General features: G+C 40.8%; 1 protein-coding gene and 1 long non-coding RNA gene across 2 annotated transcripts; one reads left to right on the top strand and one right to left on the bottom strand.

Moving 5' to 3' along the window:
- Positions 1-91: 91 nt before the first annotated feature.
- LOC112843222 (uncharacterized) lies at positions 92-27,961 on the top strand. The gene is made up of 3 exons (XR_003215411.1): positions 92-222; positions 758-844; positions 27,076-27,961. It is a non-coding gene; the product is annotated as an uncharacterized LOC112843222 (long non-coding RNA).
- Positions 5,385-12,099, bottom strand: gpr61 (G protein-coupled receptor 61). Its single transcript, XM_005478164.3, has 2 exons — positions 11,625-12,099; positions 5,385-9,656 (listed from the first exon to the last, which is right to left on the bottom strand). The coding sequence occupies exon 2, from the start codon at positions 9,421-9,423 to the stop codon at positions 8,017-8,019; it is 1,407 nt and encodes a 468-aa protein (XP_005478221.1). The 5' UTR covers positions 9,424-9,656; positions 11,625-12,099; the 3' UTR covers positions 5,385-8,016.
- Positions 27,962-27,970: the final 9 nt, after the last annotated feature.

The raw sequence follows: 27,970 nt of genomic DNA, 5'->3' as shown, positions 1-27,970 counted from the left end.
GAGAGTTTTGTGTGGTGTGACTGCGCCCTCTGGGGACTCACGAATGAAGCGCATTGAAATGTGGAATTCAATTAACCTTTATTCAGTCTGTATGATATTGTGCCTGCCCAGAGAGGGTGAGGGGCTCAAAAACAGTTTCCTCTAGCTATTAGGTATAACTTTGACTTTTTGAACAGGAGATAGTTTTGGGGCTCACCTTTGTTGGATTCAATGAGCCTGGAGGTTCGTGCGCGTTTATTATCGGAACGATAAAATGCAGCAGTATTAGCAAAGTTAAGCTAAGTACACAATGTTTAGAATTAAGATTTTACACGTTAAATAAGTGAAATGAGTGACAGAGATGTATCCAATACTAGTCAGTGTTTTATGTTTTTTGGATTGATGTGACAATCCTGGTCATTTTTACTCCATCTGGATTAGCTCATTGACCCTTTTGTTGTGAAATCTCAGCAGTTAAAAAGTTCACTACATTTGAACAACTGGAAGCAGAGAATATTTACTGGTATCAGTAATTCAAAAGAACTCACTTATGTCAGTGGACTAACTTTTTCCTTTCTTTCTAGTGTCCTAATGTTTGCAACCAAAGATAATTTGAATTTTATATCTACCATCATTTTAAAAGACTATTAAAAAACCATAGGTGCCATTCTAAGAACAATTTTATATGTCACATGTATTTTAAGAGTGACAATTTAATGTTTGTTTTTTAATAAATGATGCAATAACCTTTTATAAAATATTATCCTTTTTTCCCCAGCTCCTGCTGCCAAACAAACTTCGCAACACTGTCAGCAGCACAGGTTACCAAGGCAACAGCTGATTTCAGGGAAGTCAGGATTGGGAAGTAAGTGAGAAATTCGTGCGAGCTCTTGTTTGACCTACACTTTGTTTTTGGTAGCTGTGAGCCTGTGTGTGAGAGCTTAGAGGCTCAACGTTCTCAGTTTAAATGTTTGGTTTATAAGAGGCAATTCGTTACCACACCCACTGACAGAGGGCCACTGGGTGCAGGTGTGGGATGCTGCCATCATGTCACATTGACTTGATGTTGGCATCAGTCCTTGGGCACTTTCACTGGGCATATTGTAGCCTATTGAAAGGTCAGGCTGTTTGAACTGTTTCTGTGCACTGCAGGAGGCACCCTCTGCTGCTCAACATTAAAGCTATGAGTCTCTCTGTCCAATGGGGTGCTGCACAGGAGAGTGTATGAAAATTAAAATAATCAGAAAGCTGGATGTATCTGGTGAATACAGAAAGGGGATATGCTGATATGTATTTGCATATGAAAAAGAAATTAGCTTACAGTAACTAGTGCTGCATGTGGCCTATTAACATATAAAGTTACGATAACAATAAACAAAGAGAGGAACTACCTGCTACCTTACCAGCTAAGGTGTTGCACACAACGATCATCCATACACATGTAAAAGCAATCAAACATTACTAAAACATAGTAGTGGCTTAGTTCTTTTAAAAAATATATTATAAAAAAATAATTATAACTTGAGTAAACATGCATGTTTTGCATGGGCTGCTGCAATGAATTATTCTTTAGCCCTCGTTAGAATAAATTATTGTATGAAGAGAATGAATTCTCATATTATTTGTGAAATTTGTGAATTTAATGATAAGGGTGTTAATGGACAACACCAAGTTCAGTCAGACAGTTCACAAATGAAATGTACTTGTTTGTGCTGGCCTCTAGACTCCAAAACTATCTCTCCAAAATAAAAAAAAAGTGTTACACATAGATAATGGAGAGTATTAGTTAAATATAGTTGGTTCCATAATTTGTTGGAAAAAAGAGACAATATTTGTAGCTTTGACTCCACGGTGGATTATAGATCAAACCAGCAGATTTTCAGTTTTAATTCAAGGTTTTTAACAAAAGCTTTGCATTAACTGTTCAAGAATTACAGACATTTTTATACACAATCCCCATTAGAGATCAGGTGACTCACTCAGCCATGGAAGAATATCTCATTTCTTTGCCTTGAGAAACTCTTCAGTTGCTTTTGCAGTTTGTTTTGGGTCATTATCCGTTTGCATTTGGATGTATCTGAGCAGAGAGTGTGAGTGCTTTTAGATGTCTTCTAGTCTCACCGGGTTTTTCTGGTCTTCAGTGTAGACCTTGATTGTAAACCCTCTGCATTTACATTCATGAAGGCATCTCTTGATTGTAGACCTTGACAATGATACACCAACCTCCTCCAGTGTCTTCTTGACATGGTTAGAAACTGAGAAGCTATTTTTCTTAAACAAGGAAAATAATTTTGGCCTAATGCACTTTAGTTATCGTCTGTGGTCTTTCAGGCTATTTAGTGTTGCTAAGCTGATCAGTGCATTCATTCTTTTTAACAATGCATCACATTGTAGGTTTGGCGACTCCTAAAGTTTGTGCTGGCTTTTTTTTGGGGGGGGGGGGGGGGGTCATTCATAATTAACATTAAAGTGACAGCTATAAAAAACATAACAAAGTAAACACTTTGAATCAACTTCAGATGTTATACCTGCTCCATTTGTCATGAAATAACAAGGGAACAGCCTTTACTTGGGCATGAAAGTACCTGTCAGTCAACTGTCCAGTTACATTTGAGCCTCTGAAAATGTGGGACTTTACATAACAATGGCTGCAATTCCTCAACAGTTCATGCAAGGTTTTTGTGAAATCCACTGATTTTAAGCTGAAAGTCTGCACCTAGGGCTGCTCGATTATGCCAAAAATGATAATCACGATTATTTTCACTGAAATTGAGATCTCGATTATTTGACGATATTTATTTAACAATAATGGCTTTAAAGATTGTCAAAAAATAATATAAAATAGTGTGCAAATACTGATTACAGTGCAAATGTTTGCAATATAAAAAATAAATGAAAAATGTAAACATCTATGTTTAGTGAACTTCAAAATACTGCACAATATTTGATCCACGTCTGACTCCGCGAACCCATAATGTTTCCACCAATGTTCCCTCAAATATTTCATGTGTCTGAGCGAACACACAAACTCCCTGAGCGATCCCTTGGACCACTGTGAGCGACATCAGACGTGTGCACTGTGGTCACGCCAGCATCTAATCCATCCAAGTTACATGGTTTATTAAAATAATCAAATTACAGCATTTACATTTATGTTAGACTACTTTTAATTAACTGCTTTAGCCCACTTACAGTGAAAATTTAAAAAATCCTGTTCATGACCTGTGTAGTATGTTAACACTATTGGAAGTAAAAATAACTTGAACTCCAATTTTGAAAACACAACTTTCTTTCTTTTCTTTTTTTTCATAAAGCTCTGACTTGTATTATGAGTCTGTGGTCTGGGAGAGAGTCCTGTAACTCTCTGTCTGCAAAATACAGTATATAATGACCAATGTTGGGCAATTAATTATATAGTTACTACTTCAAAAAAGTAACTCAGTTTGGCAAACAACAAAGTTTTTTGCAGCTATTTATTTTTTTTAATGCAGCCAAGGCGTTTTTAAATAAACATTTCAAACTATTTACAGAACAATCAGCTGTTCTGCATCAAATCTGATGCCACACAAATTATTTGTGCCACTCCAAAAAATAATTTCTGTCCACTATGAGATAAAGGAGAACAACAGCCTGATACCTGCAGGCCTGACAGCAGGAGATGTATCACTCCTGTAACACCTGTAACATTCAGCAGTCGCCTCATTGTTCTGACACACACAACAAAACTATTGACTACACTACACACTAACTACACACTAACTACACAAGATTTGCGCTAAACGTCTCAAATCTCTCACATCTCAGAACACCGCCGTCACTCCTAAAACTTCCCCCCGTTTCTTAACAACTAGATGCCACGTTGCCGTATCATTTTTTGATTGGTCGACACGGTACTTTTTTCGACCAATAGGAAAGGGTTGGGATTTTTGGTTTTGGTTTTGCTCACAGGCGGAGAGTGCTTTCGAGCGTTTTCCTTGTAAAACGCCGTTTTTACCGTTTCTTCCCGCAGTAAATATAAACAACGATAGTATTCAGGAAGAAAACCAAACATTGCAGATATTTTTATCATAACTCTGGTTTTACGTGGCCTATCAACACAATTTAAAAACTGGTATAAAGTCCACACTTTTTCCGTCAATTGTTCCGTCTGTCCTGCTCACATCTCCAATGGTTGTACACGTTGTCATTAATGTGGCTTCACTGCACATCAGCCACGCCGCTTTGCTAGCTAAAACACCGGTGTCGGCACATAAGGACGCTGTCATAACCTGTCAACCACGTTGATTGGCTGCGTATATACGAATGTGAATCGCATTATTGGCTGGACTTTAGGATAAGGTGGCATCGTTCTAATCCCATACAGGAGCAGCCAGTCACTTACTGACTAACACTGCAAAACAGAATTGTTAAAGTTTTAATTTTAATTTCAATTCAGGTTAGATTTTTTTTGTGCGCAACGCAGATTTTCTGTGCGCAGAGACCGTGCCAGCAGTGCGCAATTGCGCACGTGCGCAGCTTAGAGGGAACATTGGTTTCCACACCACTGAAGTCGTTTTACCTCTCTTTTCAACCAACGGCATTCTTTCTTCAGCAGCCATTATCCTCTCCTCTCCAAATAACTTCTGCTTAGCTTTCCGAGCTTCCCTCAGGTCCTCTTAATTGTTGTGACGCGTGTTCGAAACGCACTCGATTTGCCACACGGAGCAGCGCGAGAGTAAAGCACGAGGGAGGTGCTAATAATCGGCTCAGTCATTTTTAATGATCGTTGGAAACCCAGATCGATTAATTGAGCAGCCCTATCTGCACCACTGTAGTGGTGCACAGAGGTGAATCTGCAAACAACTCTGTCTTTCTACAGCAAATAGTGGATCTAACTGTACCCTCCTAAATCCCGCAGGTGGATGTTGGGGTGGTGGAGGGGTCAGCTGTACAGGTCAGCTACTGCAGTACTGACATGTCAGAGGGAGAGATGGGAAATGCTGCAGCTTAAATAGACGCCAAATTGAGAGGATGTGTTTGGTAAATGACATGAGGAGAATGAGGTATGTTGTGTGTATGATGCAATATGGCTGTGTTGTCTTACTAGCTCGCAGGTTTTGCTACATTTGTGGTAAAAGTCTGGCGTGGGGGCAGTGTTTTGTTGAGGGATAGCAGCAACCCACCTTACTCAAAATGTCACTCCTCTTTCATCCTGTCCTACTGTTTCATTTCACCCCCTACCTACATCACACACACACATGCGTGCAAGGACACACACAGAGGTAGAGAGCAGGAGGTACCTAGAGGGCAAGAGAGAAAGGAGATGATTGATGGGGTTGCTCATGCGATTGATGCGGTTATTGATCTGAAAAAAAAAATGTGTCTACAACTACAAATTCAACCAGAAACACTCAAGTAAATCTTCTTGCTGCATCTTTAATGATTTCAGTTGAGGGAGGGAGGTACACAGCAAAATCTTAACATGGAGACAAACAAAATCTTAAGAATTAAGAATAGGAGCCGCCTTTGCAGCTCAAGTACAAAAAAGAGAAACACAGAGGAACATGGAAAACATCACCACTGTACTGATGATTTACAGTACAAACAAAAGTGTGTTTAATGATGTCCAGAATTCTCCCAAAGGTAAGAATATTATCTGCAGTTCACCTTCAGAGCAGGTTATTTCTCTGTCCTCGCAATCAACAGATGGTCACAGAAAGAGAGCTTAAAGCATTTAATGAGATTGGTCTGGGCGATTTTTGCCGCTAGAGTAATGGAAACCAGATGATTGAGCGGTGGATTGATGTACTCTCGGCATAAGGGGTTTTGTAATGACCCCAGACTGTGGGAAATATCACTGAAGTTATTACAGCATTGTATCATAAAAATAATAAAGTAATACTCCACAGAAAAAAAACAGAGACAATCCAAAGAGATTAAACCCCCGTTCAGCGGTGCGAATGAAATAAATTGAGTCAGTTTTAATTTTTTTTTTTTATTAAATAAATTGTGTAATAGTTTTGCATTTGGAAGTTTTAGCAGTTTGTCAGCTGGTAATAAATGATTAAAAAATAAATAAACAGAAGAAATCTGAGCATCATGGCAGTGATTGTATGTCACTCGCTCTTCGCTGCTGTTGCTAACTTTAAGGTAGGGCTTCACGTTGAAGCTCTTTTTAAAAGAAGCTGATAGGGCAACCCTGCCTGAAAAACAACATGCAGCACAGTCATATCGCAAGATAGTTAAAGAACATTATGCCTTTCCCTGACAAAGAGACCTTTTTTTGTTCTGACTCCCAGCAAACTATGAACCTTCTCCTGCGCGCCTTGTGTTTGGTGTCTTGTGATCATTGCCGGCCGTCCGGTATGAGGCAGTCCAGAATAGATGAAGGCAGCAATAGATAGGAAGTATTTAAAAAAGAAAAAAAAAGAAAGAAAGAAAGTGTTTAGCAAGAGACGTGTGCCTTGTAATTTTCTTTGGAACGTTTGTCACTGCTCGTGTGACTTGTGCAAACAGTTTGTATTCCACCTGAGATCAGAAAAAGTATCGCCAGTGTCTTCCATCTGTCGTTTGAATGAGGCCAAAGGCAAAGCTTTCCATGTGTAAGCATTGCCACACCTGTGTGCTGTATGTAGCCACAACAAGCCCTGGTTGTTTATTGCACAAACACGAGAGCACTCACACTGCTCCTTGTGTTTACCTGTAAACAGTGCAGACATTACGGGATAATTAGTACTGGTGTACGAATCTGTTCATCCCGAGCCGTATTTCAGCTGTTTTAATGCTGTGGTCAGTTTTTTGTTTTTCCTTCTTTACAGCCTAAATCCTTAACGCCACCTCTATCAAAACAATTAAAGCAGTTCTTTGAGTGGGGGGGCTGGGGAGGAGGAGGAGGAGGAGGAGGGGGTTGCAATCACGAGTCTGCCAATGTGAGATGATTTTGGTGAGGAGGTGATAATCACAAGACTAAGAACAGATAAACACGATAATAACGTTCCTGGAAAATGGTTAAAAATACTCTGTCAGCCTGTTTATTATAAATACCAGCAGCAGTAACAGCTGTGAAATGATCCCTGTTCAGCGCAATGAATATTTTAAACTCTATATGGAGGAACATTTTTGCATTAATTCCTTGGTGTAATGAGATGTGCAAGTGGAATAAATACATGATAAAAACAGATTCTTTACTCACTAAACAAGCTGGCAGTGACAGCTACAGGAACTAAGAATCTTTTACTTAAACAAACGGGCTGTTCTGCAAACACTTTGTTGGTGCACGTACGAGAGCCCAGGGCGGTACGCTTTTTTTAAACGATGTGTGTTTGTTGGTTAAATCGGTTATAAAGTATCTGCTTGGTTATAGAGACCCAGCAGTAAAACTTTGAACTGATTGCTTTGAAAACACAGTGATGAGAGAAAACTTTCATCTCTCCATGAATTCATTTTAAGCAATAACCAGGAGGGCCAAAATGCAGATGGCAGAGCAGAGGGGCTGATATGATGAACTTTGTATGGTGCATTGTCTTTGCATACTCAGCGGGGAATCCACATTTAAATTAGAGATTTAGTGAATGAATGCATATCAAAACTAAACTATCTGCGAAAAGTTCTTTTGAATGGCTCTAACAGTGCGTAATAAAAACACTGACAACTATGAACATTGCTTTGACAAAGTTTCCACACTTCTTATGTTTATGTGACATTTGTCACTTCGCTGGACTGTGATAAGCACAACAAGCGCTCGGTGTTCGTCCACTGATGTGACACAGAAGCGGCCTCACACCGTATGGCTCTTAAAGCATGTAATGCTACAGTGCATCTGACTGTTGGGCTAAAAGTAAAATGAAGCACAAGATATATTGAAGTCTGTCTTTCACTGAAAAGCTACATAACTTAAATTCTTCAAAGAAGATGCTGTGTTTACACTTCACTTAGCTTTAAAGCACTTTGTAGCATCAGCTAGAGATGTATTCATTCAACAAATTTTAAAAAAATATGAATAAAACTAAATATATTTATTGGCTTATTGTACGGCAGAAGAGTCAGTACATGAGTCGGCTACAGCTCTGGTACAGCTTTGAAGCAGTTCTCTGATACATGAAGCTCATTGTTCAGCTGTTGCTGCTGTATGAACTCTGAGGTTTCCTCAAGGATCTGCCCTGGGATGTGGAAGTCAGCTGGCGTGTGCTGCTGAACAGCTGATTCCTGAAGATCCTCAGTCTCCGGCAACTCTGGGCTGGCTCTGCTGTGAGAGTTGCAGGGCTCCAGATTGCATCCAGTGCCCTGAAGGAACTGCAAAAAGTTTTCCTCAATAGAGGCCTCTCGGCTGGGCAGCTGCTCTCCTCTGGCCCCAGCGCGCTTGAAAAGGCAAGCCAAGTGGCGGCTCAGCTCCTCGCGGATCTGACGGTTCAGGCAACCGTAGAAGAAGGGGTTGGATGTGAAGCAGAAGTAGCCAATCCATGTCACCACATCCTCCAGCTGGGCTAGTGACGCAGGGGAGGTAGACACTACAGCCGAGTAAAGGTGGAATGAAAAATATGGCAGCCAGCAGCAGAAGAACTGGCCTCCCACCGCCACCAGAACCACTGCAGCCTTCCCCCCACTGAAGGTCCTTTGAGGGGTGGTGCGGGAACCAGTTCCTCCGAGGCTGGCCGCCATGGTTGAATGGCTGCTCACAGACTCAGATCGTTGTCTTGGAGTGTCCATCCAAGTGCGGAGGGGGCCGTGCTGCATGGCTGCTACTCGTGCCACCTTGAACATATTGCAGTAGACCACCAGTATGATCAGCATAGGGCACAGAAAATAGATCACTGTAAAGAAAACCATGAAGACCAGGCGTGTGATCCCGCCACCTGTCCAGTGGAGGGAGCAGTGTCTCTGAGTGGGAACGAGGAGGGAAGAAGCCCCCAGACCCTGGTTTCCCTGGAGCAGCCGGCCCAGCAGTGGCAGTACCGACATGACAACAGCTTTAATCCAGATTCCTATTAGTACCATCACCACCACCCCCACTGTCATCTTTACCTCGTGACGCATGGGGTGGACAATGTAGTAATAGCGCTCCACATTGATCGCACATATGGTGAGGATGACAGCGCTCACTAGACATACACTCAAGCAGAGGTAGCTCCGACACAGCGCCTCGTCCACCAGGATTTGATCTGACAGCATCCCCAGAGGCATCAACACCAGTGCTGCCACCAGATCCACCAGACAGAGGTGGAACACGAAGGCAAACTTACGCAGCTGCGGCGTTTTGGTGATGACAATGATCACAGCCAAGTTGCCCACCACTGCCAGCACGTTCATAATGAGCATAGCACACAGTGCCAAGGAGCGATTCAAATCTATCCCACCTGGGATGCTCGTCGTGGGTGAGGTGACATTAGAGATGTTTGGCTGCAGCGAGGGTGGAAACAGGGAGAAAGAAGTGTTCCAGGAGGGGCTTGGTGTGACAGGACGCTCCATGAGAGGATGGGATAAAGAGGAGAGAGTCCGCTGAATTTCACGGGCCCATCACCCATCCTCCCCTTTCGTAGGGTATCGCTGAGAAGCTCAGGCAGTGGTTTCTGTCATGGCAGCTTGAACCCTACAGGTCCTCACCTCCATAGACCTTAGCCCAAAGCTCTGCAGATGATCAAACACGGGCGTAACAGAACTCTTAAGGAAGACGTCCTCTTTCCAACAACACCACAAAAGATCTGAAACAAAATAGAAAGTCCAGCTCAGTCAGGTATTGCTGAAGATAAACATTTGAGACTCATCTTGCCACAATGAATGAAAAACAATAAAACTAGTTGTCTGAGACTAGTTTAAAAGCTAGATAATATTCAGTACAAATGAAAAATTTTCAAGTTCTTACAAATCATGCAGTGGCATCACTGACACATCTGATTGGTCTTGTATTTATTCCACAATGTAAAATTAACCCAAAACAAAGGGCCAGATTTAAATATACTGAGGAGAAGTGCTGTTTTAACTGGTGGTCACAACAAATATCACATTTGATTTATTTTCTTTCGTATAACACAGAAGATTTTTGAAGCATCCTCACTTGACTTTCAGTGGCTAAAACATGTGTAGTTGAAAATAAGTGATTACAAAATTACAAAATTGCAAGATTATAGATTAAAAGGCAGTAGTTATAGAATTTGATCATTTGATTTTAATATCCTAAAAAAATCACTTTTTCCCCTTTTTTTTTGCTCTGTAACTTTTTTAATTTCAAGTTAATTAATTTTTGCTCTTCTACTTAAATGCAAACCTATCAGATTTGATCCAGTCCTGCTTGTAGCCCAGCATATAAGCATAAGTCACACTTTACTACATATTTGAGTTTTTGAATCGTCAGATGTGTCTTTTCAGGGCAGCTGAAACCCCAGGGAGAGGCTAAAAGCACAGAGTAAACCGTATGCCCCCCTTAACTGAGAGAAGATCCAAACTGAAATAGAAAATAAACTGCAAACTTCACAGATCACCGCTGGGTCGAAAAGCTCATCATGTGCAATCCTGACATGAAAAGCAAAGTGTTTGTTTTACTCTCTTTTTTATAAAAAAGTGCTATCTATGCTGTATTTAGAGAGTAATGTATAAAAATGTGTGTCTGAGTGAAAAGGTATGCATTTTAAATTGCCTAAAAGGGATGTGAAGTAAAGAAGAACACCTTCAGCTGTCCGTATTGGTGTTTGCTACTGGAGTAGATCCTGCACTGTTTACTGTCGCAACCTCACCTGCGCTCAACCCCACACACTGTAAAAGCCGTGGAACGAGCACAAAGCCTTCAGTACATTTCCATATGCTGCACAGCTGCAGGTGCAAGTTTTCCATTTCACAAGTGTGACATCCCTGCAAAGCACCTCTTCTTTTCCTGCCCACGTATGCACATCGAGCGCAACAGCCACCAGTCAGACACAGAAGCATAAGTAGGTGGCCTTTGCTGAATCGGTCAAAGGGAAAGAGTCACCTTCAGCTGAATTACAAAAAGAAAAACTATAAAAAAGCAGCTAATCTGTGATGCAGAGACAAGCGTGGAGCAGTCCTCTGGAGAGTCTTAGTCTAATCAGCCCTGATTGCTTTATGGAAACATTTATCATCAATGTAACTCCTCAAAGTGGAGTGGAATAAACTCTCAAAGGATCTTTAATCTTTATGAAAGTTTTACTGGCAAAAACTGGAGAAAGATTCGAGGACTCTAAACCAGCACAGGCTGTTGTGCGATGTTCAACTCACACTTGCCCAGTTTATGTTGCTTTAAGAGCTGCACAAAATTCATTCAAAGCTTCAGCCTAAGGTTGTGCGAAATCTCTCCAACTGCTGACTGAAAACCATATGACCCTATCATATGCACATGACACTGTTTACCGTGAGCAGAAAACTAGCCTGTTGTTCAAGTGTCCTTTTTCATTACAAAGCACTTTCACTTCTCAGCAGCAACATGCAAGCGAAAAACAGGGTTTTAAATGAGCAAGTGTGCGACGAGACATCTATCCTCACACGTCCTTGTCCTTTAATGTGGATACGTTAACGTAATGTGTGATTTGATGAAAGAATACTCTGCCCCTTGAGTCAGATTCTACCGCCTTCAGCATCCCGTCTTTCACTTAATCACAAATCTCCCCACGTGGCGCAGGTATTCTGGAAATGCGTGTGATGACAATTCAGTGACATACCTCAGTCTGGAAAGGGCTGCTTCCTCCTGTGCAGGTTCACAGTCCAGTCTGCTGAAGCATAGCCGACCTGTTTCACTCTCTCTCTCACACACACACAGCAAACACGCATACACACCACGTCACAGAGAGAGAGAGAGAGGGGTGGGGGGAGGGAGCGAGAGCAGGAGAGAGAGAGAAGGAGAAGGGGGAAAGAGGAAAGGGGCGCTCCTGTGTCTCCTCCTCACCTGGCCCCTTTCATCTCGTCATCATCCTGACCACCCCCACTCCCCCTCCTCTTCCCTTCAAATACACAACGCACACCTCCGTCCTCCTAGACCTCTCGCAGCAAGGTTTTTGGTCCAGGTGGAGAGGCAGAGCAGAAGCAGAAGGTTGAGATGGAGGGAAAAAATAAAGAGTGGAGAGGTCTGTCTCTCACACTCACACACTCTCCCCACACTCTTGCACACACACACACACATGTGCTATCGCCAGCATGCGACCAAAGAAACTGCAGATTCGTGTAGCGCAGACAGGCAGGCAGCGGGGGGGCACCCGCCTTCCCTCCCCTCCACTGGGTCTTAGTGCCTCACTGGCGCTAGATCCACATGGAATTGGGGTTCTTATTTTGACTATCCTGACAGGCCCGCTGCAGGTCACATCAGGTCCAACTGATATGCACGGGAACATCCATAAAATTACAAATCGAAAAAATCACTTCATCCAGGATTTCTCTGATTCTCTGTCTCCTTATGCTTAGCTTACCAAAATCTCCCTCGATGCTCAATCTGGCAAAATCCCTCTCACAAAGCTGGATTATTGATTTGTAGAAAAGAAAAGAATCCCAGTGGTTAAAGTTAATGAGCTGAGATTAAAGTTTACAAGAGCCTGGCCCATGCAATACACACTGGTGCATTTGTTGTGGGTGTGAAGCGTTTAATGCCATCATATTATATAAATAATATTATAATGAGGGTGTTTTTTAAAAAGAAGATTTAACAACATTCTCTAATATTTTTTACTTGTATTTATTATCATTCTGATTGTGGGATTTTGCACAAGAAAAGCAATTAAATAGTAATGGAATTAAGTGCAAGTATTACAAAAGCAATAACAACATCAGATGGTGAATAATTAAAATGTCAGAGAAACTTATTTAGCAGTTTATCTAATTTTAACAGACGCAATGCACAAGACAAAATGGAAACTTCTGCTTAGTGAAGAGAATAAAGACTTGGCTACATGCGTCTGGAAAATAAGTAATTGCTCGACTAAACTTGGCTTATGCTTGTGTATTTGTGTTTTGTTCTTTTAGATCTCATATCCATGTTCTTTAAAATGGAAAGGCTTTGCAATCATGTTGGGTTGAATTTGTGGGTACAGTTCAATGACCTAGTTTCATGAGCGTGCAGCACTCTTATGCGAGAAAACGATAATAAGTATATTATCTCACCTTGAAATTAGTTTCAGCGGTAAACAATGTTCATGGGGACTAAGGAACAAAATGATCAACAATGCCCTGAGAGTTTCTTGTATAATAGCCCAAGATGTGATGATAGCAATACTACTGTGATATTTTTAAGAGTCAAACATAGAAGAACCTTTGTGTTTGTTAATACGCTGCTCCTCAGCTCCCCTGTGTGTGTGTGTGTCCTGTGACTGCGCTCGCGTCTGAGGTGTTGAATAATGACGGAAATAGCAGATACATGCTCATGTCAGCCCTACCAATGGCACTGGAGGGAAATACAATAGTTTCCATGGCAACTTTGACTTTAGCCTCTCCACCCTGCATCAACCTCAGGGCACAAACACTCACACTCTGATGCTCCCTGCATGCGTTTCTGACCGCGTGGAGTAGTGTTCGACATGATGTGCAAGCATGTTGGGTGGGGTGATCATTCTCAGACTGCTTTTTTCCTGTACACAGATGGGCTGTTTTTTACTCAATTACAGCTGCTGATTTGTTTGTTTTTTTCTTTTATTGTAATTTTCTATTTCATCAATAGGGGGAGCTCTCACATTTAGCAAGTTATTGCAAGGGCTGAAAATATTATTCTTTTCCTGCACATCAGCCCTAATGTGCTCCACACAAGCACAATGATTCATGCTTATAGAACAGGACTTTTATTGACCTTTATGCATCCATATAAGTTGTCGTCATCCTTCCTCATTCGGCAACGCAGCTAAATGAGATAATCAATAGTTAAGGTGAATTTGTTCAGTTTCTGAGTATGATCTGAGGGAAAAGGTTCATGATGTGTTTGGATGTGTGTCTCAGTAGTTTGACGTAAGATGCAGCCAGGCAGTTTGCACACACACACACACACACACACACACACACACTCACACACACACACACACAGTGCTCTGAAAGGAAAACTTCACGTCTGTGCTGATGTCAGACGTCCAGAGATAACTGGATCTTTCATAAAAGCGTTATGAAAGATCAGGAATGCACATTATTACTGAAATCAAATGGATTTAATATTAATATTACTTTCACATTATTTTATGTTCTCACCTCCTCTGTACACTCACATCCGCTTTGTAAGGTAGAACTGATGATCACATGGAAACAGTTCGATGCCTTTAGGAATGTTGACCACATGTTGAAGTTTAGACTGAGCATAAAACATATGATTTAAGTGAATTTGAATCTGGTATTGTTGATAGTGCCAGATAGGCTGCTCTGAGTGTTACACAAACATCTCTAGGGTTTATAGAGAATGGTCAGAAAAAGAGAAAATAACCATTGAGCGGCAGTCGTCTGGGTAAAAGAGCTTGGTAGATGCCAGAGATCAGAGACGAATGACCACACTGTATATTGCTGATAGGAAAGTAACAGTGACTCAGATAGTCACTCGTTACAACCAAGGTGTGCAGAAGATCATCTCTGGATGCACAAAATGCCAAACTCTGACACAGATGGGATATAGCAGCAGAAGAACAAAGAACAGGTAAACCGAGTATTGTTGCTGACCATGTCCATCTCTTTATGACCCATCTTCTGATGGCGGCTTCCAGCCACATAGAGCATCATCTCACAAACCTAAATCATCTCAAACTGGGTTTTAGAACATTACAGTCAGTTCACTGTACCACAAAAATTTAGGCAGCTCAAAGGTCTAATGAAACATTATCCGACCAAAGTTAAATCAGCTTTACTCAAGTTTTATCCTGCTGCAGAACCCCAGAGAATCACCTTGAAGGTCACATTAGCCTGATTATTAACACCCCATGCACCAGATGAGTTAGGCTACACATGCTTATCTGAGCTGAATGAACCCTCAGAGCACACACAGAACATCGTTTTAGTGCACTCAATTATAACCAAAAAATATGTGTGGAGGTAAGAAGAGTGACCCAAAATGGTTTATTTAGGCTGTGTTAAGTCTCTCACAGTTTATGTAATTCTGCAGACACCATGTGGATCTACATGCTCTGCTAACTCCTTTCAAGTTATTAGAGCATGTAGATTATAGTCTACTATATCTTATCCCATCTGTTCTTAAACATTCATTCTGCAGCACTGAGCATACACCACCATCAGACGCATTAAATACCCAAATACACATTTTACTCTAATTATCAGGGTAAATATTTCACATTTCTGTATTTTGGTTGGGATAAAGTAGTTAAATCTACTTTTTTTTCCACTGCTGAGCAAACTTAAGATCATAAATACCAACCAGTCCCGTGTAGGCAGCCAAAGAATATACTAATCAGTGACAGGAACTGGTTTGTGCCGTTTCATTTCCCAGAGTCATGCATTGGAGTCCAAACAGACACAATTAGCACTCTCTGTTGGCTCCAGGTTGGCACTGTTATCCTGCACACTCTGAGTCACTGATGAGTCCCGATGTCCCAGGCTGCTGTCTGTCTGGGGATGTATAATAACACCGAAACTCAAAGAGGAGCCAAGTAATAAAAATAAAAAGCAGGCATAATATGGTCACTTTCAGGCATTTGAGTCCGAGTTACTTACTGCTGATTCAGTACTTTTAGTTTCTACTGCTGTTGTGTTCTACCCCATATTGTATTTTTCTCTATACAGAGTATGTTTAGATGTGTAGTTATGTTCATTTTTAGATTTACTCTCTAGAACAAAGCAGCACACGGCTTCGAGCTACCAGATGCTCAGTGCCTCCTTTTCTTGTCACACTTATTGTTGTGAGAACATCATGACTCCCATACAAGTTATTGTTTTTCATTCTCTTACTGACTGTGAGAAATGTGATGTCATTTCAATGACTCATTTGCTCATTTCTGGTTAAAAAAATGTGTCTTTTCAGTAAATTACTTACAAGTTTACATAAAATACTGACATCAGCTCCAAAGTGAAAGTACACTTTTCCCTGCCTTTGCTCCCCGTCTCTCTAGATGTTTGGACTGTGCCTTACTGGAGGTGATGGTGTCCATGAATAGGGCAATCAGCTGATTATGTGGCATCTGACTGGTGGTGCACTGAGGAAAAAAAGGGCTTTGAATGAGTCACAAATAGCCTACAGGAGCTTAGCTGCTTTTTTAGTGTGATAAGGAAACCCTTCATCTCTTCAGAGGACACAGTTCAGAACCACACACACACACACACAGAGGTACAATATAACTCCAGTTCTTCCTTTATTATTTTTGATTTTATTTTTGATTTTGATTTTTTTTGGCAAACTAGCATCTGAGAGCTGAATTTCTACAATTTGTATTTACTTATTTGTTTTTGGACCTACCATTGATCACATGGACAAGTGTCTGTGGTTTCCCCCTGCTTTCAGTTTTTTGTACTAAGACAGGCTGATCTAACTAAAAGTCTTGAACTACTCCTCATTTCTGTGTATTTTCCTTCAAAAGAGACAGATTTTTAAAATAGGGTTTGCAGCACATGATCAGTATCCTTAAGAAAAGGGGGGTGGGGGGGGACAGCAAAGACCTGACACAGGACTTCAGAGAAGCATCCGGTCCTTCAGTTTATTTGCACATGTTTCAATCCAATTTTTGTAGCCAAATAAAAACAAATGAGGAAAAAACTATAACTAAGATAAGTGGAAAATATACAAAGTATATAACTGACCCTTTCAGGCCAAAAGCTGGTGCATCACATTCTTCTCTCAATCATTCTGCGGCTGGATGTGGACACAAATTTAAAATCCTTCTTTGTACTGTAATAAAAGTTGTGTATATTTCTAGCCTTCTACTGTGAGAGGACAGCACTTAAATACTGAACTATAATTCAAAACTCCCACAGCTGCAGTGCAATCAGTGCAGTCAGTGAGTGGATTAATGCCTATATTATCACGCGTGGCTGAATCCAACACATCCCCTCTGTGGTTAAGTTTCATCACAGCTGTTCCGAACAAAAATTCAATACACTACAAACCCTGCTCCCCTCGCTTGCTAACACCAGGACCTCAGGAGTTTTAGTCGTAACATCGGTAGCCTACACAAACACGAGCACTCAAATGCATTTCCTCTGAGCGAGCATCTGTCATAAATGACGGCACAGTTGACCCCAGGATGTCATCTCTTAGCCCACCTCTCAGATTTTTGGGCTTTTTTGTTTTTTCATAAAATGGGAGAGGATGTAATCTGTAAATTTTTCATTATTCATAAAGAGGATTATTCTCTCTTCCTCTTCAGACAAAATACATTACATAACAACTGAGCTCAATCATTTAAAAAAAAAAACTAAACCCTTTTTTTTTTAGGAAATTCTTTTGTTATGTCTGCATACTCATAATAGTCAAATTAAACTTTATGTAGAAGAAATGAAATCTTTTCATTCAGCTTATCCAGGGAACCATTGAATGTGTGAGTTATTATGTAGTCAGCAGATTTGTATCAGTTCAAACCTTTATTAACCATCAAAGAGTCAACTTAGAGAGACTGGGAGTGATGAATAAGGAGGCTTGTAGGCTTGTGTTGCTGCAGTGTTTACAAATGAGCCTTTCTGCAGCATCACTGCTGAGCAAAGAATCAGATAAATCACTGGCAGCTTACAAAAACACTTTATTGCAAAGAGTGCAGTCCATAAATAATGCAGTCAGTGTGGTGTAGCATCTCACTATATGCATTTGATGTCTTTGAAAAATGTTACCAGAGTGCCTACTCTGCTGTTCCTTAGAGGGGGAGGCACACAGACACATAATCATCAACGCCCTGTATAATATGCATAAGAATTATTCTGAACTGTGAAAGAAAACCTACTATAGAGACAAAGAATAAAAATATGAGTCTGAAAATGAGCATAAAAAGTTGCCTTTAATATAAAATAACAAAGATGTTTTCTAAGAAATATGAATGCAGTTCCTGATTTGAGTACTTATGAGTCACAGTGGTGTTTCGAGCTAAATGTTAAGGATGTGACTGGGTAAGATACGCTGTTTACTTGGTTACATTTGGTAATTAGTGCTAAAAAAAAACAACAAAAATGAAAGGATGATAAGGATATATGGAAACATGAATCATCTTCTTCTTTTAGGTGCCGACTTTAAGGGTTGCCACAGCGTATCATCTTTCTACTTCCTTCCTTCTATCCCTAGCATCCACTTCACTACATCCATGAACCTCCTCTGAGGTCTTCCGCTTTTTCCTTTGCCTGGCAGCGACTATCCCGCTATCTCTTCTGCACATGTCCAAACCATCTCAACCTTGCCCCTCTAACTTTGTCTCCAAACTGCTCAACCTGAGCTGTGCCTCTGATGTACTCATTTCTTATCTTGTCCATTTCTGTCACTCCCAGTGAAAATCTTGACATCTTCAACTCTGCCACCTCCAGCTCGACCTCCTGTCTTTCTGTCAGTGCAACTGTCTCCAAACCATAAATCATAGCATGAAGCCATGCTGCCTCTTGCTGATCTCACCTCTCCCTAACCTAGCTTCAACAGCTCTTCAGCAGCTTTATCCCTCTGTAGTTACTACAGCTCTGCATGTGACCCCTGTTTTTGAAAATTGGTACCAGTACACTTCTTCTCTGTTCCTCAGGCATCCTTCTCACTCTCCAAGATTGTGCTAAACAATCTGATTACCAAGTCCACTCCTCTCTCTTATAGACACTCCATACCTCCACAGGTATGTCATTTAGACCAATCACTTTTGCATTCTTAATCCTTTTGATAGATGCCTTCACGTCCTTCTTGCTAATCCTGTGCACTTCCTGATCTTTAACTTTCCTCCCTCTGCCCTCCTTTCTCTCATTTTCTACAAACATGAATCAGATCCTCGAAGTAATCCTTCGATTTTCACACACAGTCACTAGTTGGCAAATTTCCATCTTATTCTTAACTACCCTAACCTGCTGCACATCCTTTCCAGCATGATCTTTCTAACTAGCCAGTCAGTACAAGTCTACAAGCCTACTGATGCATTGCCTATCCTATTTTTCAAGTTCTTTCCCTCCCTTTAGTGTACAGCTTTACAGAACTCACTTTAAGCCTCAGGGAGACATAAATGTCTGCAGCAGAGTTTATGACTGCACCCCATGCCACCAATGCCATCGTGTTGCTTGAAGAAACTTCGGGACAGCACCAAAGTCATTTGGTTTGCAGGATTTTAAAGATATATTTGGTCAAGTCATCCCTCAAGTGTAGCTTGACTTAAATATGGAAATATAAATGAGGCCACAAAATGAAATATTTCCACTTTTGCCCATGAAAAGTTCAAAGTTTCACTGCTCTTCTCCATTATTTTAACTAAGTAATTTGTTAACAACATTATTGTTAAATAATCTCATCTTTCTAAAATTGCTAAAAAGAAAAATCTGATTAAAAATATTCTCATTAGAACGATCTACCTTTGGTTGCGTGCACCTCTCAGTGAGGCGCTCTTTCCTTGTTTTAAATAAAATAAACCACTTTAACTAATGAGGCTAATGACATGTTAAATATTCATTTGAAACACTCCCTCTTTTTCATGCAACACTGTTAATTTGGGTCAGTTTTAAAATTACTAACAGGACGTGAAATGATTGTTAAAATGAAAGTTTTCATGTGTGAATATCCTTCTGCACAACCTATTCTCTCTTGTTTGTCAGCTGATGAAAGGGTATTACTCACTTTAACTGAACACTAGGTGACAGAAATAGTCATGGCATCCATATTTATGAGAACATTACAAATGTCAAGGTCTGCACAAGTGAAACTTTGACACGACAACTTGCCAAATTTTAGAATAATTTGTCACTGAGGTTATATTTTAATAAAAACATTCGTGGGTTGGGACCCAGCGTGGTGCTGGTGGTCTGACGTATCTAAACCACATCCTAATAGATAAGTAAAAAAATAAAACCAGCAGGACCGAGTGTAGTCAGAGACAGCACAGTGAATAGACCAGCTTTTTTTGTCATCAGGCCTCATTTCAGGCTTCTCTTCACTGCAATCTTGCACGTCTTCTCTCCTCATTAGAGCCACCGAGAGCTGAGTCCTGCAGGCAGGATTTGGAGGAGGGGAGGTGAGGGGTGATGTTGTGAAATCCAGACAGATGCTGGATGGTTAATAATGCAAGCCAGCTGTCAGCTTTCAGAAGGGTGATAAACTGAAAATCAGCCAAGAAGCCTTCAAGCTACTCGTTCACTCAGACTGACTTCGGTAACTGCAAGAAAAGCTCCCAAACAACACTAAAACAAAACAGAAGCAGTTGTTTTTACACTTTCTGCAGTTCTGCAGGAAATAAGGAACAAGACCGGTTAGGGTTTCCTTCTCTTTGCAGGCTTTGTGCTGAGCTAAGCTAACTGCCTGCTGGCTTTAATCTATCATTTTAAAGACCCAGGAGGAGTATATATTTTCTCATCCATCTTTCTGTTACAGAAAAAAAACAGCTGTATCTCTGTTAGTGTAAATCTATTCATGTATTAGAGCATTTTTCTAACCTTTATGTTTTCATATACAGAATGTATAATTTACAGATAAGTTTGATTTTTGGCTGTAATCTTCCATATCAGTCGTGACTGCAGTTCCTCTGACTTTATAAACGCCAACAAGGAACAAGAGATAACCTAAGACTTGTGTAAATACATCCACTTTCTTCCAGCTTGTTTTTACACACGATCAGTGACATTATATACTATTATGTTTCTCAAACGTTTCTTTAAAAAAAAGACAAATTGTCTTTATGATTGCTGTAAACGTATGGGTTATATGCTTCTTCCTTTTTAAGATAATAAAAAACAAGGAGATTAACTCAAAGCCTTTTAAATAAGCTTCCAGTCTGGATACAGATTACAAAATAATAACACAATAATACAGTATTAGGGACAGGAAACTAAATATTATGTGTGTGTGTAAGTTTATGGGTTTATTTGGGGAAAAAGGGCAGATTAAGAAAAAGGACTAACTACAGGATTTTTATATCTGGCGAAACAAACAAACTGAAAGGTCTCTGTTTCTGTCATTAGTGTTGAATCCGATGTAAAAATAAACTCAGTGCAAGTAAAAATCCATTAACAGTGAGAAGTTATGTATTCAAGTGAACTATACCTTTAAATATAGAATTTTATTTCCTGTTTTCAAGCGCAGCTCTCTGATAATGACAGCAGACACTGCAATTGTAATAGTGACCAAGCATTAAACCCCAGTTCCCAGAAAAAGTCCACACATTAGGGAAAGCCGAGGCCTGTGATTAATAGGCAACACGGAGCAAAGTAGAGCCTTTTAAATCCCTTGAAGCTCAACACAAGGCTGTTCCCAAAGAAAAAGATCATTACAGAGTGACACAAGCTCGAAAAAAATCTGTCTAATTTACTGTAACGCCGTCCCTCTCACGTTTTCTGTAGCATCAGGCTTTTTACTTTGATTCTGGATTGTGCTTTGATACGACTAAGCCTGATATTAGCCAACTGGTCTGATGGTACCAATGCTGCAGTAGCTTTGTAAATTAGACATCAAGCGGATTTCACAGCTGAAGAACGGAAAAAGGAGTCATTAAAGAAATAGTCTATTTAAATGACCCAAAAAACACCACAGACTAAAACTGCAATTAAAGATACTACATTAAGAATTTAAATTTAAAAAATGCACTTACTGATAATATAAATGGGACAAAAGTCTAAAGGCTGCTTTGGTCAATTCTCACTGCAGCCTTCAGTGTTTTTCCGTTGCAGCAGAAGGTTCAAGTGTGCACTATGTGCTACTTGCAAATGGCACGCAGACAGAGTGAAATAGTGGACGCTTAATGAGAGAGAGCTTAATGGAGAGTAAATAGTGGACGTACATTAGTCAGGTGGGAAGAAACATGACTCCTCTGTGACATCCTGCGACTTTCTAAATCGAGACGTAACTAATACAGAAAACACTCTGACATATCGCTTTCCTGTAGCTCCACTGTCACACGTTCATGGCTTTCCCAGTAAATTTGGCAGAATTAAATTGTGAATTTTCCTGTTTGCAGAAATAATTTATGTTTCTTGAAACTGAACTGCTCACTGCTGGAGGCGTGCTGCAGTGAGCTCTTCACCTCTGATGCTTCTTCACAGTAACTCCTGAGCGACTGTCCAGCTTTGGCTGGAAGACGGGCTCAAGGGAGAGCAACTGAGGACGAACTCACATCTGAATAATAGATACATCCTGCAGCACCAAAGTAACTGAGTCATTCGCTCCCTAATCATGCTCTGCCATGGGCATCAGCAGCATTATATAATGACTGCAATGGCCAGTCCCAGCTTAACATGGGGCTGGGCCTGTTTTCCTGAGCTGCAGCTGAATTGGCATTTTGTGCCGACTGCTGCCACTAGTGCATTGTGGGATGGAGCAAACCACATGTTGGCGGGACAAAGCAAAGACAGAGGATTGATTAGACATTGGGGGGGGAGTCTAAAACCTGTTTATGAAAGCCTCTTACTCGTGCTGGAGTCACTGCAGTGCAGTCATGCATGAATCAGTTTATGCAATCAGGGCAGTCGAGTTTTGTTTAGGCTGGCACTGTGAAGGCCAGAGTTCACGGGAAATGACAAGAAGCAATGCTCAGGGGAGCCCTCGTTCCAGGGCCTGATAATAATAAACAGCTAATGATGCGATTTGAGAAGGGTGCTTTGTGCATGATGGCCAATTTTAGCACCATCTGAGACCATCTGACATGTTCATTAATTGAATAGATGTACAGTAAGTTACAGACATACAAGTGACTTGTTGAAATTGCCAGTAAAAATAGAGAGCTGCTTTTTCCTAGCTCTGTGCGCGTTCAAGCCTGCTGACAAGGATCCTCCTCATGTGTCTTCCATTATTCACAGCCTAGTGATGAATAAGTAAAGGCGCACGTAAACACCCTGATCTGATGGTGCAATGGGACACTTGTCTTCAAGGCCAAGGGACATTCAGTGCAACTATTTCGTGCTCTCTCTCTCTCTTCCTTCTCCTCCCCTCAAGGAGCTGCTCTTTCAGTTTTGTGTCTCTCTGCAACTTACTTGTGAGCCAAACATTTGATTTATGGTTTGGTGGACTTTTCATTTATGTGAAGGTGCAGCAGATTTATTCATGATGCTTAATCTTCTCTTTGTTATGACTCCGGAGGTATATCCACTCAACTTCTCAGTTACACTCCCTTCCTGTATCATATAGCAATGAGCCTAATACAGTGGAATGTTTCCATATTTAGTCCTCTGACGCTTTTAAGGGAAGAAAAAAAAGATTAAATTCATTTTCATTTCCTGCGAAAAGCTCTGATTTCCAAAAGAAGCATCCATTTTTCTATTCTATTGCATTGGAAGTGCATGGCTGTGTTATATATGATCAATAACCACTCTGCTCCTCAATTTAAATTAGAGAAAAGTGTGAATCTTAACTTGAAGCCATCATTTCCAAGGATAAAGAGACATTCAGGTCTGCATACATTCCTCTCGCCCTTATTACAGCACTGCACTCCATAACGCAGACGAGGTTTTCTGTCTCCCCTGGAGCACAGTTGTTGCCGTTTGACTTGAGAGCTGGAGAGAAGACCTCCTCATCTGGGCTTGATGTGCCACTAGTGGCCACAGACACAGACACTGAGAATTGGAAAGTGATGGAAATAAGCAAAGTGTTCTTAAAACAAGCCCTCCGGGTCAGTGTTTTAACCTCTCCACCCTGGTTTAATGGGCTCTTAGCACAGATAACATGCAGAACTCTGGGTTTTACTCAGTTCTAGTCTTGTGCAGGGCCAGATATTTTCTTAGCTGAGTAATGACTCTCTGTTTGCTTCTGCTTCACATTCTGATTCTCTCTTACGCCAATGATGGCACCAGAGCAGGGAGTCACAAGAGATGCTCAGTCATAAACTGAATATATATCTGCATATCTTTATATACCTGAATTTAGGAGAGATGCAGATAATCTGAAACTTTCTAAAAATCAAAGGTTTATTCGAATTTGGGGGTTTTTTTGGAATGGGCCATTGGTCTTTCTTGGCATGTTCAGGGGATTACATAATTTTGACTGAGTGCAGGGGAACGGCTCTTATTGCAAAGACAGAGGATTATCATTGTTTTCCCACATAGTTAATTAACTGAGAATCATGCGACTCATTTGGGAACAGCTGACATGCATCACCTCCTTACTTTTGCCCTGAGGAGTGGATTAACAGGTATTAAAGATACAACCTGGGAAATGCGCTGTCTCTTACTCATGCTCTCTTTATTCAGAATATATCAATATCGACGAATAATTATATCGTTGGTTTTACTGATGCAACTTTAAATCATAATCTGTATGTAAAAGATGAGCAGAATGATGGCGATGAGAGAACGATTTCCTTCATATGGCATAAAGGAAGAAAGCCGGCTTAAAGTGATAGGAGATGAAACAGCTTGTTTCAGATTCACACAAAAGCAGTGTTATTGCAACTTCAGTGAGTCGAATTCGCTAAGGTTAAGTCCAGTGAATAGGTCAAGGCTACAGCAGCCTGTGACAGCATCCACCTGTCATAGAATCCCTAATAATGACAACTTTAAACATTTAAAGAGTTTAAATGGGTGAGTTATTTGAAAATTTACCGCTGTAAAGTTGGACATTTTAACATGGGAATCTATGGGAATTGACTCACTTTTGGAGCCAGCCTCAAGTGGCTATATGAGGAACTGCAGGTTTTGGCGCTTACGTCGTACTGCTTGGTTTTTTAGCCCCAGAGGTTGCCTTTTGCACTGAATAGATCTGCCATGAGTCATGTCAATTTTGCCTGACAGATGTTATTATGCACAGTTCTAATAACAAAGCATGTAACTGCAGTTGTGACGACTTTAACTGGTTAGTGAAAACAATGGGGACCCTGCCTCCCGATTGTATCCATTGTTAGTGCTCACAGTGCCTCATGTAGGCTGACACCTGAAGCCCTTTCTCCGTGATTTAGAGTAACTGCTTTCTGCTATCCATCTGCACATGGCTAAAGGACGGCCTGTTGCTAAGCGATGGGAAAATAAGATGTGCCAGTATTACAAACAGCTTGGCTTTTACTGAAGCATGTGCCGTCCATGTGGGCTTTTTCTCTAAGACGTGATTGTCGAGTGACCTCGTCTCATCCCTGCTCGTCTACTCAAACACAAAACTGAAAGTGTTGCTATGGAAACCGAGAGCAGGCCAGACTTGGGCTAAACAAAGATCACTGTTACATTTTATTTCTCTTCCTCCCTCACGAGACCCTTTCTACATCTGCTTGTCTCGAAGGAAGCGTTACTGCAAGGACAACTAGAAGCCCGAACAGCTTAACACCTCACTTACATCCATTTACCTGTATCAAAAACACTATTAATGACCAGTTGATGTCTGTGCTGCAAGCTGCCATGTGGTTTACCTGCAGAAGCTAGACCAGATGTTTAAAAAATGACACTTTAGCCCGTTAACACCTTGAAGTGAGAAAATAATGAACCATTAGTTCACTGGGAAGCATCTTTGCAATGTGAAGCAAACATGTGTATTTAATATCCAGTATTACTTATCATAAGATTATATTACATGGTGATGTAAAATGAATTTGACATGGTGAAATGCCAGTATTATTGGCATTTATAGTGTGTTTAGTTCAGGTGTGTCAAACTCATTTTACTTCATGGACCACAATTTGATCTCAAGAGCTCTGACAATGTTTACATTTAATAAACCGTTCATTTACCAGAATAGAAGATGAACAGCCCGAGACATCTTGAGTGCAACAATATGTGTTAATTTTTTAATATGTGTTGACAGGCTTTTTTTCCTCAGATGTCTTTGGATGGTCTTCTGTTATTACACAGAAATGTTTCTGTCCAATGTCAAAGGAACACGTTAGCTTGGCCCCTGGGTTTCATTATCTTATTTTGGTGAAGTACAACAGGCCGTAGGTAACGCTGCTGTCAGTCAGAAGGCTGTTAAACCTACAACGATTGTGAATTCTTCCTTGGATGAAAGCAGGGGTTTACACAGTCACTCTCAAGGTTCTTAATGGTGTACAATGCAACACATCTTAGTGCAAAATATGGCTAAAAGTCCAAAAATGTTGCCTTCCTTTTCTGCCATATTTACCCTTTGCAAAGTCATCCATCGGGCCAGATCAAACACATTGTCTTGCTGAATCTGACTAGTATCTAAGTTTACTCATACCATTCTCCAATTTTTCCCCTATAGCAGGCTGCTTTTTTCAACAAAAAGGCCACACAAAAACTGTGTTAGCGATTGGTTAGTAAAAATACCGGGCCATTTAGCAGCTAAGAGGAGCTGGGAGAGGCCAAAAATGGAACCGCCACTGAATTAAACCTATATAAACACAAAAATAACTCCAGTTAAATGATCAGCTTGACCTATAATTATACTGGATGTGTAAATAAACCATGGTGTGCCATGTTTGTAGAATAAATTTGCCATTTTTAGCTCTACGGTTCACTTGTTTCCTAGAAAAGATCTGTTGCTGCAAATTCAGACTTTCTTAACAAATGCAAAGCATTAATGAGGACAAGCACAAGTGCGGGGAAAAAAATAATAATAATTTATATTCTGTGCCATCGTGTAGAGGTAGCTCTGATGACTGCAGATGACATGTAATTCTCTGTTGTGTAAACCAGTCAGCTTGGTGACAAGAGCATGTGTTTACCATGTCAGCAGAGGAGCCAGGTGGAGCACATAGAGACACAGCTTTATGTAAACATTTACACATTTGCATTGGTGCAATCTAAAAAAAAAATGAAGATCCCCCCACACGCTATCAGGTGCAGAAACAGGTTCTAGTTGTTTCTGTTCTAGTGACTTCACGTCAGCGTCTGAGATGGAAAAAATGACTTCCTGGCTTCTAACAGGCTAGCCGCAAGAGTCACTTAATAGTTATGCCACTACTTAATGATTAATGGAGTTAAGAGGTTTCTGCTTGCTTTGACTGCCCTGCAGAGAAAGACAGATGCTCCGCCACACTTTTATCGCTTAAATATTTTAATACATGCTGATGAATTATTATAAAGGAGAGAACACTTTGTACCTTACGTTTGTCTAACAGTCTGTGAGCTCATGGAGGAACACTGATTTACCTGGAGCTCTTTTTTCGTTCTTTTTTTTTGCAGTTATCAAAACATCGATCTGTACGAGAAATCCCATCTGAGCAGGTACGTGCAGAACAAGAGAAGGCAAGGCCACCTCAGATTTAACACAGAGCCAAAACAGTCAACGAAAGGCCGCCGGCAGTTGCCTGGCAACACTATCCCTATCACAGCAGGAAGTGGAGTCGAACAGAACATTAATCACTTTCAGCTCCATCTCACCAGAGTCACAGTGCTCCAAAGCTTCGGTCAGACAGCGGTTTCGCACCATGTTTAGCCACGCAGAGTCGTACCTGTGTTTCCTAGAATTTTACTTAAGGTGCAGTGAGAAAGAGTTTGGTCATGTTTGGTGTATGTTTAGAGAATTAATGGGGTTCACACTAGTGTATTATAGTCTGTCTGTGTGAGCGTGTGTAGTCTAAACACTGTCTGTTTTTACTTGGAAACCTGCTGAAAGCTTCTTCAGAGGATTTATCCTGTGCTTAGAGAAATTATTTGGCACTGAATATCATTAAAGCAAATAATGAGGGGTGTCCATCTACAATGCTCTGCTTTAGATCTGTTTGTTTCACCTGCCAAAGCACATCTTTTTAAGGCAACTCCAGCTTCCAGCAAAGCTTGTGCCTTTTCGTTCTGCTATGGTTTGATGTCTCAGACAGGTGGGATCCAGCCTTGCACCAAGACAGAAATGTGTCTCGCTAAAGCACGAAATCCAGGTGACGCTGAAGCAACAGAAAGCCTCTCTGCTTTTTTTGATAAACGAGTGCTTGATGTCATTTATGTACGGGACACGAATAACATGAGGATGCACTAAAGAAAAGGGGATACTTAAATAACAGGAATGAAATTCAGGGTGCCAAAAAATTGAGGGTCCATCACAAGTGTCAGTCACCGTGTGTGCGTTTTTAAAATTTATTTA

The sequence above is a fragment of the Oreochromis niloticus genome, linkage group LG20, assembly GCF_001858045.2.
Source record: "Oreochromis niloticus isolate F11D_XX linkage group LG20, O_niloticus_UMD_NMBU, whole genome shotgun sequence".
Classification (NCBI taxonomy): Eukaryota; Metazoa; Chordata; class Actinopteri; order Cichliformes; family Cichlidae; genus Oreochromis; species Oreochromis niloticus.
This window is presented reverse-complemented; position numbering and strand designations above follow the sequence as displayed.